A 14,358-nucleotide genomic window follows, 5' to 3' on the forward strand; every position below is an offset into this window, starting at 1 on the left:
TTAACTCTACTACTAAATAAATTTAATTAAGAATTTTGAACTAAACTTCATCCAATTTTTCGTTGCTAGACGTAAATTAATGCGTTTAATAAAATAATGCATCATTTGCCTATTTCAAAAAAACATTTTAGAAAATTTGTAATACAATAAAGCCTGCAATTCTTAATGTGATGAGTCAATGAGGGAAGTATGCTGATAACTTTTCATATTTGACCCTATTCCACTGTAGTGTCTTGCTTTAAAATGCTTCTTAAATGACTCACTCCCTCTTAGTGAGAAGCGATGACCGCATGTGTCATGTGGTCATCATTGGCAGATTTGATTTGCAAAACCACTTCCATGTTCACCACCTCAGACTTTCACTATACTGAAACCACTCTACTTCCTTCCCCTTCCTGTGATCAATTTGCATTGAGTATATTGTATGTTTTTATGTTTATATATGTACTAGCATTGTTTGCTTGCTATAAAAAAACATTAGGGTTTTTTGTGTTATATAGTGAATGGACTACAAGGATACACTATATACAAGATACATTACAGGTCAAAAGTTTGGGGTCAGGTTTCTTTTTTTACATGTTTTTTCTTTAAAGAAAATTATTCTGTTCATCAAGGCAGCATTTATTAAGTGTAAAAAAACAATGTTAAATTGTTAAATATTCATTAAAACTTTAAATAACTGCTTTCTTATTGTATGTAGTTTCAAATGAAATTATTACTCTAGTCATTATTGCTTTTATTACTATTACCATTAATATTAATAACAATAATAATTAATTTTAGAGTGATTTTAAAGGATAATGTGACCAAAGACTGAAATAATGAAGCTGAAAATTCATCATTAAAATCACTGGAATAAATCATTAATTTAAATAATAAACTACATTTGATCAGTTATTTTATACACTCTCAGAAATAAAGGTACACAAGCTGTCACTGCGGTGGTACCTTTTCAAAAGATACAAGTTTGTACCTAAAAGGTCCAGATTAATATCTCAAGGGTACATATTAGTACCTAAAAAGTACAAAAGTGTTCCTTTAAATTTTTTTTAGGTACTAATATATACTTTTGAGGTACCAATGTGGACCCTGTAAGTACAAATGTGTACCTTTTGAAAGGTACCACCCCAGTGACTGCTTGCGTACCTTTATTTCTGAGAGTGTAGTGCAAGAACATTTCACAGTTTGAACTGTATTTTTGATGAAATAAATGCAGTCTTGGTGAGCAGGAGAAGCTTATTTTAAAACATTTAAAATCTCTACTGACCCCAAACTTTTGACCGGTAGTGTAGCTGAAACAAAGGCTATTAAAAATATGTATTTTTAACATTTATTTTAGTTTCAAAAAAATATTTTAGCAAAATATTTCCTAAGTAGCTGAAATAAGATATTTGGAAATAAAAATGTTAGTAAAAAGGAAATATTTGTATTTATTGCTAAAATAAATAATGAAATTAAAATATAAAGCAAAATGATCAAAACAACATAAACAAGATAAAAAAATTAAAATATGAAGCATAAAAAGATAAGGAAGGGGGTGATGCGGTGGCGCAGTGGGTAGCACAATCACCTCACAGCAAGAAGGTCACTGGTTTCAGCCTCGGCTGGTTCAGTTGGCATTTCTGTGTGGAGTTTGCATGTTCTCCCCATGTTCGTGTGGGTTTCCTCCGGATGCTCGGATTTCCCCCACAAGTCCAAAGACATACGCCATAGGTGAATTGGGTAAGCTAAGTGTCCGTAGTGTATGTGTGAATGAGTGTTTATGGATGTTTCCCAATGATAGGTTGCAGCTGGAAGGGCATGTGCTGCATAAAACACATGCTGGATAAATTGGCGGTTCATTCTGCTGTGGCGACCCCAGATTAATAAAGGGACTAAGCCGAAAATAAAATGAAAGAGTTAATGAAAAAGATAAGGAATACAAAAAATGAGTCACTCGTTGACTTTAAAATAATAATAAAATAATAATAATAATAATAATAATAATAATAATAATATATCACCATGAAATTTTTCTTTCACCATGAAAATTTCTTTTAACTATGTTAACTTGTCGCAGCTTAATAATTTCTAAAATCTACAAGCATTTTTTGCACGTGAAATGATTTTATGTTTAACAAAAAAAAGCCTACAATTGAAATAATCCTAAAATCCAAATGAAAATAAATAGTATATATACAATTGAAGTATATATACATACATACATTCTGTATATTTGCAAATTTCATTACAGCAGCTGTTTTAAAACTGGCTGCACGGTAATGTTAAATAAAAATGATTAAATAATAAAAACAAAGATAAAAACAGAACAATAAATACAAATCACTTATTTAACGACTCAAACAATCCAAACAGATTAAAGTGAATAATGAAAAAATGCTAAATAAGTCAATAAATGTGTAAATAAATAAATGTAACAATGTAAATGAACAGAAATTAAATATTTCTATAATCATTTAGACCCATTTGGACTATTATTGTTTCATATTATAAATTGACCCATTATACAAGCTATATAGCCGTCTTTAAGATTTTACTTTATAAGACTGAAAGTCCCTACGTTTAACCATAAAATCAGTCGATAGATTTGGTTAAGCTCAATAGTTCACATCTGTAGTTTGAGATCTACACCAGCAGGTGTCGCCCAATAACCGAGCTTAAACAGCTGCAGTGACGTCTTTTCTAGTAAGCTTGATTGTCAGCTGCATTTAAATGACTTTTTACCAATATTGAATTTGCTTCTTAGACTTTACATTCAGTTCAGTTTCTTATAAAGCTCTTTTAATGCTGAAAGTGTGTCCTGGCCGTTTAAAACAAGACTAAAGTCACCCACAGGGTTCAGACCGAATCTCCATCCTCTTAAAGGTTCATCAGATTTTAATTAGCTGAAAAAATGACCTCTATAAAACTCATTATCTGATGGGGACCAGGGCAGAGGACACCTATTTCCAACCTTCAGAGGAAACGCTCGTCTAAAGCCTTGACCTTGTGCGAAACATCCGAAAGATGGATTTTAATGGAGATCGCAATCTGTTTCCATTTCAAGTAATGAGAAGGAAAAACCCAATCCATCCGAGTTTACTGTCGAGCACCCACCATCATCATCATCCTGGAAATAGAAAGCTCTCAAGTAGGCCTATATTACCTGCCTTTTCTAAGATTTAAATATATAAATTCTTATAAATGTGCAGTTTTTAAATAGACACTTAATGGAAGGGTTATTCACCTCAGAATGACATTTCTGCCATCATTTACTCACCCTCATGTCGTTTCAAACCCGTATGACTAAAGTTCATCTTCAGAACACACATCGAGGTATTTTTAATTAAAGCTGAGAGATCTTTGAAAGTCCATTGAAAATCTGTTCACTCGAAGCTTCAAGGCCATGCTTCTTGAAGAGATTCAAAAAAATCTATCAAACGTTTAATCCAAGTCTTCTGATGAAAAATATATAGCTTTAAAGTAATATCAGGACTGTTTATATATATATATATATATATATATATATATATATATATATATATATATATATATATATATATATATATATATATATATATATATATATATATACTGTAGTTTGCTTAGCCATTAGCCCATTAAAACTGATGCACTTGACAAGTGAGAAGAATCCCTATTGGCTCAAAAGTGTAGAGGATGAATAAAACTAATTGGTTCTTGTGCTTGAAGCAAGAATATTGGCCCTCCCCACATTTTACTATTAATACTGATATAATGCTATAAACATATTAATACATTTATATAAATTAATATTAATACATAATACTATAGTTTGCTGATCAATATTTATATGTGAATAAAACTGTAATTTGTTCATGGTATTCAGAGGACTTGGAATAAAATGCTTAATTCATATGGATGTATTTCTGATTTATGATAAGGTGGCTGATTTCTGAAATGGAAACTTAGAAATTTTCTATGTAGTTCAGTTTTCAAAATATTAATATCAGTTGATGATCTTCACCTCATTAAAATAAACTGGCTGGGATAATACATTTTTGCATTTTTTTTATAGTTAGGGGCATCGGACAGGTGGCAAATACAGTATTTTGACATAATATTATTGTTATTTGCCATGTTAATAGTTAATTTTTGAATCTTTTAAACTAGACTGTAAAAATAAAATAAATTACAATAATAATTGTGAAAATAAAAAGTCCTGGATTTTTGAAGAGGTGTTGTGAGGGGCCGGTCCCCTTGACTTTATGCTGGCCACTGTATATGTACATACATATGCATTTTGTGTTTCATGATTTTTTTTCATTGCTACTTTTAAATTGCATTAAGGAAACTTCATCTAATCTCCAACAAACTGTGATGTTGAAAAGTGATTTTTTTGACAATTTATTAGTTTGACATTATATATTGTCTATATTGGTGTTGTAAATTACTGTACAAAAACCAGGTAATAAATTGCCAGTACTTTTTGTGACTTAATTTTCTATATAATATTTTTTAAAGGTGCAGTAGGTTACTGTTTTCAGAAACATTTATTGTTGTGCTGGTTGAAAGTCTCTTCACATTCCAATATTAATGATTGAGTCACGCAAAGCTGATGTAGATTGTGTTGCTTTACAAATGGGCACAGAGGTGTTGTTCAGCCACTCAAATCTTCTGTAAATTGATGTAAGGTACCTTTTACAGCATCAATAATGTACAGTTGAAGTCAGAATTAATAGACGCTCTGAATTATTAGCCCTGTTTATTTTTCCCCCAATTTCTGTTTAATGGAGAGAAGATTTTTTTTCAACACATTTCTAAACATAATAGTTTTAATAACTCATTTCTAATAACTGACTTGTTTTATCTTTGCCATGATGAGAGTAAGTAATATTTGACTAGATATTTTTCAAGACACTTCTATACAGCTTAAAGTGACATGTAAAGGCTTAACTAGATTAATTAGTTTAACTAGGCAGATTAGGGTAATTAGGCTATATATATATATATATATATATATATATATATATATATATATATATATATATATATATATATATATATATATAGTTAAATTATGTTTTGTTCTGTAGACTATCAAAAAATATAGCTTAAAGGGGCTAATAATTTTGACCTTAAAATGTTTTTTGAATAATTAAAATCTGCATTTAAAATTGTGCATTGAAACTGCATTGAAAATGTGCTAGATATAATACAGTTTTCGTTCAGAATTGTTGAATTATTAAGTACTATAATGTGATTTCAGGAGGCGTGGCTTTGGACGGCAAGGGGAGGGACTGTGTTTTCAAAAATATTATGCTAACGGATAGCATTTTGACAGATTACCTACTACACCTTTATATAATATTGTTTAAAACTACTAAACGTCAAAAAAAGTCACTTTATTAAACAGCACAGTTGAATTTTCCATATCAAAAGTCAACCAAGCAGAGATCAAGGTCCCATAATACAATTCATAACTGTAAATAAACCAGTGAATCATGAAATATGTATATATAATTTATCGTTTACACTGTACACATGATAATTCATGTTTTTTTTTTTTTGGAACTGGCTGTCCTACCATCACTAAATGCAACTTGATCAATATAGAAATGTAACTGGATGATCTTTTTTCCAAAACATACTATGACATGATTGGCTACGACTCGATAAGGCTATTTTCAAATGACAGAAGTCTACTACTAGTGTTCAACAATGACAAATCAGATTTTTCTTAAGTCAGTGCATTAAAAATAAAGCTAAAACATAAGACCTGTGCTGGAAAGAAAGGGTTAATCAGTGTTTGCCCCTACAAATGGTCAGATTTATAAGGACATAAGGGTGAGCAGTTGACAGAATTCTGGTTCTGATGTGAACTAACCCCTAAAATAAAAAATAAAAATCGGTCATGAGATGATGTTTCAGGGAGAGGTGCTCATGACCGTGCTCATGTTTTGGATAACAGTGTACATGATAGACTTGTTCCAGTCGACATATTCATATGAGTTATGAATGTAGTAGTTTGGGGCATTCTCATCCACTGAGGAAAGACAATGTTAGGACACGTGTTAACACAGATGGTGGGTCATTACAAATGAAGAGCACAGCAGGGTCGCCCCAAACCACGGCAAACCCCAGAACAAGAGGGTTAAGAGGAAAACTCGCACACAAACACACACACAGGGTCAAGAAGAAAGGCACATGGATGTTGGGTTATGTGTTTTTATTTTTAAAATAAGATTTACTTGTCGCTTTTTGTCTTTTGAATGTCAGTCTGCTTGTAAATTCAAAGATATTGAAATGACCTCTTTCCTAATCTTTAAATAAAGTTCTTTAATAGATTTACTCTTATCTGACATATTCTACTTTACAAACCTTACAACATAAACTCATTAGAGTGACACGAAGTTCAGTTTAATTTAAAAGATCCAGAAAATAAAAACAAAATAAATTCAGTGCCACCAAGATGCAAAGGAAAGCTTGAAACGTAAAGAAATATGTGATATGGCAGCCAGACGGGAGTCATGACATCACTGGGTTCAACATTAATGGAAAAGAATGTTATGGAAGCAGGGTGTGTTATGAGTTTTTACAGACAGTCTGTTTGCACACTTGTGAAAAAGGAGAAAATAATTCATGAAAATATTCCTAGGTGTTTTCTTGTGATCTGCAAGCTGCACTATGACCTTTTGGCACTTTGTTGATGTAAGGTCGGCACCTGGTTTGAGTACATTCCAGATCTGTGCGGAAACAAACTTCACCGATGTCACTAAAAAAATCAAACATATTCCTTAGAGGCTATAAAATGTAAGATTCTTTCAAAATGGAAACAGTCTAATAAATAATGCTACATGTCTTTTAGCAAATAGGGGCAGTCACTTTGGACCGCACAAAATAATAGCTCGGACAAGGCCAGACTAATACGTACTGTAACTTCAGTCCAATTTTAACTGAATTACTTTATGTTTTCTTTGCAATCTATCATCGTAATGGAACTAAATGACCTACGATATGATTTATGCCGTCTTTCCTGACTATAAAGTAGCTTGTGGAAGGTTTTCAGTTCACATTTGTCAAAATTAAACGATCCTTGGTGCAGCCTTGCAAGAAGTGCGTTATAATGCGTAATAAAAAACTGCTGTCAAATGATCGTTGTCCTGGTTTGGCAGCTGAGTGTAACTCTGAGGTAAACATACAAAATTTCATCAGCTAACGTGCGACCATATTTAGCAGTGCTTTGCCAAATTTAGCGGATGAAATTCATGCGTTCAGGAGTTTTGAGTGGAAGTGATAAAGTTGGTCGCACAAATTCAACGACAGAAAACTGTTTGATTTGAAATATATTTTTGTAGGTTGTGCTTTATAAATCGCTAAACTAGCGCAGATGGATCCGCAAAATCTGGCAGAAGTTCCGCTAATGTGACTGCACCGTCATGCAGACGTTCCTCTGTGATTTGATTACCGCGGTAAACAGCTAAGGCAAACATCATTTAGAAAACCATCTGATCTGGATGTCACTAAGCAGATCCTAATGTTAAACATTAAAAGTGCACTCAGTCATTTTTTTTTTTTGTTAACCTAAACATATTTTAATAATAAATATGTTAGGTTGGCGAAATAAAATAAGTAATATTAGTTAGTCATATAGTTACATTCTTCCCACTAAATTCCGTTCATAAATTTTGTGCATGAAATTTTGACAACATGGGCTCATTCTGAAAACATACCCCTACATACATTTCTGGAGATTGCGAATTATGTAGCCAGATGTACGTATGTCTGCATTTCATCTTTTAAAATGAACGTAATGGGGCAGTATGAGGCCGTTCCTTTTTGCACTTACCAGCAGACTGCTTACATCCATATCGATGGATTTTCCGCTGACACTAGTTTGTCATATGCACATGTTTACCGTGTACGTCGGCAGACTTGAAAAGCAGAGAGGAGTGGAACAGGCCGACGGGGTTTGAGTCTGGCGAAGAACGGTTCCAGAAAGCCAAAAAATAAAATAAACAAGTAAATAACAGGGTGTGAACATGGTAAAATCTGAAAAATGTGGTAAAAATCAGGGCTTTTTTTTCTGGATTGCTTTTTAAATTGGGTTTAGGGAAGTGGGTGTTCGGGTCAATCGGTGCTTTTGAAAACACTGTTGGTTGGGTTTAGGGAAGGAGGAGTTTGGGTCAGTCAATTGGTCTGTCAGTCAGTCAACAGCAGCCTCTGGTGGAGTTATGCGAGAACAGAAGGTGAGAAGAATTGAGAAAAATCGGAGATCTGAAAAAGCGCTCACAGCGCCCTCTGGTGGATTTGTGAAAAAAAAACTGCAAAAAAATGTAGCTCCTGGGACGTATTTGGCACTCTCCAGAAATATATATAGCTGTACGTTTTCAGAATGAGCCTGGCTTGAAATTTGAATGTTTATAAATAAAAGTATTACAAATGTTTGTTTAATGAATTGAAATCATGAAAGTTGTTTACAATCACTGCTGGTCCACATTGTGATTTGATTAGGCTTACAAAGCTATTTTTGGTACAGAGAATCTGTATATTTGGTTGCTGAAAACCGATAATAATGTTGATAAAAGCAAATATACTGAAGGAAATTATCATTTCAAGCGTTCAAACTTAGATATCGCTTGATAATAATAGCAGGTTTGGTATACTGTCTTGGCAGAGAACCCTGAGCTTAGAGATAATTAAGCCAGGGTTCCCATCTAGACAATGAGCATGTAGGGGGTACGAGATCAGGTAGTTCTCAAGAGCTCCCCCTGGTAAAGAAGGAAAAGAGGGAGATGGGGGTGATGGGGGAATTCTTCAAAAAAATGAAGATAAGGGAGTAATGCTAGATGGGCTATTTATAGTGAGTTTGGAATAATCAGATGAGTTACCAGCAGTGATGAATCATATCACGTGCTCCTCTCGAAATTAGTTTGTGAAACTTTGTGAAAGTTTGTGATAGTGATAGCATTGAAAATGAGTATTTATTGGCTGATACCGATATGGTCATGTGATTTCAACATGGCCCAAATAAATCAGGGATTTCATATGGTTATGCCTGCAAGATTAACCATTTCTAAACCGAAATCTCAATTTGAAAGGGTGCAATTTTCAAATCGCAAAAGCTGTGATTATTTCAATGCACTATCAAATATAGTAACATGCAAATTGTTTTGGACAGTTCGTAAGCACATTATCCTGAACAATGTGAAAAATATTTTAAAGGTTTTATTTGTCTTTATATATAAGATTTTATATCTAATTCATTTAATTGAATTTAGAATACTGTGGTTCTTTTCTTAAGTTGTCATAACAACTGACAACTTTATTGGAAAAAAATTGCAACAGTGACTATGTTAAGATGGACTTCAGTAATCAAATGATTTGCTTTAATCTAAATAAGACAATAATATGATTAAGGTGTTTACATGAGTTACTTTTTGAATGTTCCTTTCATGGTCCCGTTTAAGAGGTTTTAAATAAACAGTAGCACTGTGCATCGTACTTTGTGATTATGCTTGGTCTTTCTTTGGTGCTGTTAAAACCACCACATCAACAGTAGTAAATCACATTTTAAATCGCACATCGCAATTTTGATCAGATAAATCGCAACTAGATTTTTTCTCCAAATCGCCCTACATGCGATCATGTTTGTTGTCCTCAAATGACTGAGTGCACCTTTGAATCTTTCAGATGGACCTCGCACTGTGGTGTATGGAGACAGCCTGGAGCTCTTGGGTTCATGGTAAAAGCAGTCATGAAAAAGAAGCATTCCACATGAAGACATCAGCAAACACAAGGTGCACAAGAGTTCCTATTTACAAATGCTCAGCAGTAATTCAAGTTTCCAGTTTATAAAAAAAGAGACATATATTACCACAAATAAAGCATTATAATAACAGCATAGACATATTCACACGCAAATGATCCCATGTATATATTTATATGAATGTAAACATATGTACATATGCATACATATATAAATATATATTTCATTTACATAGATGTTTCTTTTAAGTGTCGTTATGTACATTTCAAGGAGGCAGAAGTTCTTCCTCTTTCCTGTATTTTCACTGGGATTACATTTGAAGGCACACACAAACGCTTGTGCACACTCACACACTTTAACTCATACATTTTCAGGCATACGTCCACACGCACGCGCACACGCACACAGCTAAACGCTCACACCATAACATTATCACCAGTCAGCATCCTCCTCTATATAGTAATCAGGGGTGGAAGTACCATCAAACAGGCCCGGATCCAAGGACTTGCGCTGAGATTTTCCCCGGGCAAACACTCGAGAAAGTGAGCCGAGACTCATCTTCTCCTTCTTCTTCTTACGCTTCTGGTCCTCGAGGTCCTCCATGGACTGAAGCAAGAAGAAGAAAGGGCAGAAACAGAGACAGCGAGAGAGGAAGGAGAAGAGAGAATAGAAAAATAATGGTGGACATACGGGGGCAGGTCAGTCGTGTGGTTACATCAGAAATTTCAGGAATATCTGCTCTCGCTCATTAGCACCGCTTCAGGGGTTCAAACGCTTTATGCTTTTTCATATTTGTTTGCTATACTAAAGCTGTCCCTGCTTTATAACTGTATTATTAAAAAAGTACAAATGGAGCACTCGCAGAAATAAGAGAGACAGAAATAATAATGCTCAGTATGATGACTGAGGTCTGTTCAATGAGCTGGATTCATTTCTGGTTAGTATGATTTTTTTTTTTTTTGCGTGTGTTAGAATGATTTTGTATTTTATGCCCCCCAAAAAACATAAATCTAACAGGCAGATCAGCAAAACCAGGCTGGAAGAGGAGCAAAGCAGTACATGCTTCATGCTAAAACTAGTACAATCTAATTTGTTGGTCTTAACTGATTTGAAGGACCAAAATCCATTTAAACTATCCAACAGAACAGACCAGCACAACCCGGCTGTGAGACCGGCAAACAAGTATGCTGCCATACAAAAATAAAATGCATTAACTACACACATTACACTTTAAAGTTGTTGTTTTTTTTACACTAGCCAGTCATGTTGTGGGTAGATCAGTGATTTCCTTTTCTGAAGCAGGACACGACTGAACCAGTAGACTTTGCCACATGCCAGAACAGATGTCACAAAGCTCATTTTAGGCCAAACTCAGTTTTGACCAAGTATGTAGGTACTGCGCTTTGCCTTTGCATAGAAGCCAGTATAGGCTTCTAGATATTTTGGCAACTGCCTATGTTTTTAAACTGGTCTCTCAGCCTAAGCACTCCAAAGCCCAATAAAACCAGCAATGAGCATAACAAACTGGCACAGGCAGGCCGGAAGAGGAGCAAACTGCTACAGGCTCTCTGCTGAGACCAGTCTGAACCAGTTTGCTGGTCCAGCCTTGTTTAAGCTGGTCTTTCAGCCAGACCATTATGAAAACCCCTTTACTAATTGCAAACTGATCAGCTGAACCAGCCTGGACACTACAACCTATTAATATGCAAGTCATACCCAATACACATAGATATATACATTAGATATCGCATACTGACCCTGAGCATGCATCAATAGAGCCGCCACATTTGTCTACTAGTGCTCCCAGGATAAATGTCAATTAGCTGCACTAGTTTTTTATGTTTTTTTATGTTACAAACTTTTGTGCTAAACAATACTGATTAGTCTCTTACTGCACTGACCATTAGGAAAAGTAGCACCAACTTGCACTAAATACTAGGCTTATGCTAGCTGAATAAAATCAACAAACAATGTAAATGAAATATGACAGCAAGATGCTGCTGTGCTAGAAACTTGTATCATTGTCAGCTAAGTGAATGAGTCGTTCATAACGGAGATTCATTCACAAACGAATCACTCCCTCCATTAGAATGAGAAGTGAAAGCAGGAGAGGGGGTGTGTTTCAGGATATACAGATTAAACCAAATTTAACAGGGAGGGGGGATAATACATTTCCATGCACACAAACACACGCTCTTTGTCGACAATGTCAGTGTGGTTACTTATCCATCGATATAGAAAAGTGATGTAAAATTATGATTTTGTAATTTATAAAAATATTTGCATACTGACCACCGGGAAAACTCCCGATCATAGATATATGTAAATATGAGTATATATCTCAGGCTCTGGACGGCTAGTCCTCCACTGCATCTTGGTTTCACATTCATTTCATTTCAAATGGCAGCTTTATTGATGCATTCCTTCCAATAGACAACAATAGCGTAGGCAACATCTAATGTAAATATTTATGCCTAATTCAGGCATGACAATATTTAGTTCACTCAAAAAATGAAAGTTATGTTATTACAATGTTGCATTACATGTTGTTAAAAGCCCCTGAGATCTTTGTTCGTCTTCAGAATACTTTAGATATTTTGGGTGAAATATGAGAGCTCCCTCATTTATACAGCAATGGTCTCAACTCAAACTCAAAGTCCAGGGAGTAACTCGAAACATCCTAAAAGGTGTCTTCAGTGGTTTAGTTGGAATAATATCAAGCTATGAGAATACTTTAGTGCGCACATAAAACAAAAAAAAAGAATTTTTCCCTCAGTGTCAGTATTTTGCGCATGTTCAAGAGAGTACTGTACACTGATTTACATGTATATTGCGGATACCCATGCGCAACGTCCTCTGTTTAAAAAGAGGCATGATGAAGCACGACACAAGACCACAGCAATCTTGTGAATGTGCACCATATTAACACTGAGGAGAAGAAACTTAAATAAAATAATTATTCACATTTTATGTGCTCATAAAGTATTCCTGTAGCTTTATAATGTTCTGACTGAACCGCTGAAGGCAAATAGTCTGTTTTGAGGATATATTTCTTTTTCTGAACTTTGAAGGAGTTGGGAAGCTTGCTGCCTATGGAGGTTTAGAGAGCTCTACGACTTCACCTACAATATTTTAAATTGTGTTCTGAAGATTAACAAAGGTCTCAGAGGTTTGGAACAACACGAGGGTGAGTAATTAATAAGAACATTTTCATTGAACACGTTAAGCTTAAAAATTTTGCTTAAAAAGATAAACATTGCTTTGGGAAATAACTGAGCTAAAGTAATACAATTTTAATTTTAACACTTAATTAAAATTAAATAAAATATTTTTCAATATATTTCAATTTCAAACCTGTATATAAACAATACTTTAATAACATTCGATTTTTTTAGGCCAAAATGTGCTCAAAACTACCCATCTGGTTCAGTCTTATGGAGCATGAACACAATCCTCAAAAGCTCCAAACAGTATTTTAGTTATTTATTTATTTATCAGCATAACCCTCCATCAAGCCCCTGAAGCCATGCTAATGAGCAGCGCAGGGACTGAATATTTGAGAAGAGTGAAGGTGGAGATAAAAACAAGTTGGGAAGGCTGATTACTTGGTCGGGGGTGCCAGGCAGCTCTTACATTGCAGAGAGAGTGAGTCCTGTGGCGGGGCGAGTTGATGTCGCTTGGGGTGGACGAGCGGTCGCCGTCAGCAGCCGAAGCGTCCGAGATGATGGAGGGCTGACGCGAGTGACAGGGGCTGATCCTCAAAGCAGCTGCACAATACAAGACTGCTGTGAGAGTGGGTTCCCAACATTTTTTTCCCAGTATAACCCTATTTTTATATTTAAATTACTTAATGACACCCCCCCCCCCAAACCAACATTAGCAGACAGTTAGTACTGTTAATTGTAATTAATTGCATATTTATTTGAGGTTTATGTTCACATAATAATTCTGGGTATACAGTGTATATTTATTATGTATATGTAAATACACACAGACATACATATATACACCGGCCACTTTACACCTGTTGAACTGGCAGCAACTCAATGGATTTAGACATGTAGACATGGTCAAGATGATCTTCTGCAGTTCAAACTTTGAACTTTGAACATGGCATAGTTGTTAGTATTTCAGAAACTGCTGATCTACTGGGATTTTCACACACAACAATGTCTAGGGTTAACAGAGAATGATACGAAAAACAGAAAATATCCAGTGAGCGGCAGTTCTTTGGGCGCAAATGTCTTGTTGATGACAGAGGTCAGAGGGGAATGGCCAGACTGGTTTGAGCTGATAGAAAGACAACAGTAACTCAAATAACCACTAGTTACATGGCCTCCATAGTCACCAGATCTCAATCCAATTGTGGCACCTTTGGGATGTGGTGGAACGGGAGATTCGCATCATGGATGTGCAGCCGACAAATCCACAGCAACTGCATGATGCCATCATGTCAATATGGATCAAAATCTCTGAGGAATATTTCCAGAACCTTGAATCTATGCCACGAAGGTTTAAGGCAGTTATGAAGACAAAAGGGGGTCCAACCCGGTACTAGTAAGTGTACCTAATAAAGTGGCCAGTGAGTGTATATCTAACAAAATGATATGTAAATACTAAAATATATGTAA

General features: G+C 34.9%; 1 protein-coding gene across 5 annotated transcripts in view; it reads right to left on the reverse strand.

Annotated features, from left to right (window-relative positions):
- kaznb (kazrin, periplakin interacting protein b) overlaps window positions 1–14,358 on the reverse strand; it is a 370,845-nt gene that overhangs the window by 16,766 nt on the left and 339,721 nt on the right. For 3 of the 5 annotated variants that reach the window (XM_056468005.1, XM_056468006.1, XM_056468007.1), the window contains 2 exons: window positions 13,361–13,494; window positions 10,207–10,333 (listed from right to left, as the gene is read on the reverse strand). In XM_056468005.1, coding sequence (XP_056323980.1) covers window positions 10,207–10,333; window positions 13,361–13,494 — 261 coding nt within the window. Of the gene's footprint in view, window positions 1–9,796; window positions 10,334–13,332; window positions 13,495–14,358 lie in introns of those variants that run through there. The other 2 variants (XM_056468008.1, XM_056468009.1) reach the window with 2 other exon arrangements.

Source organism: Danio aesculapii, chromosome 11, assembly GCF_903798145.1.
Source record: "Danio aesculapii chromosome 11, fDanAes4.1, whole genome shotgun sequence".
Lineage (NCBI taxonomy): Eukaryota > Metazoa > Chordata > Actinopteri > Cypriniformes > Danionidae > Danio > Danio aesculapii.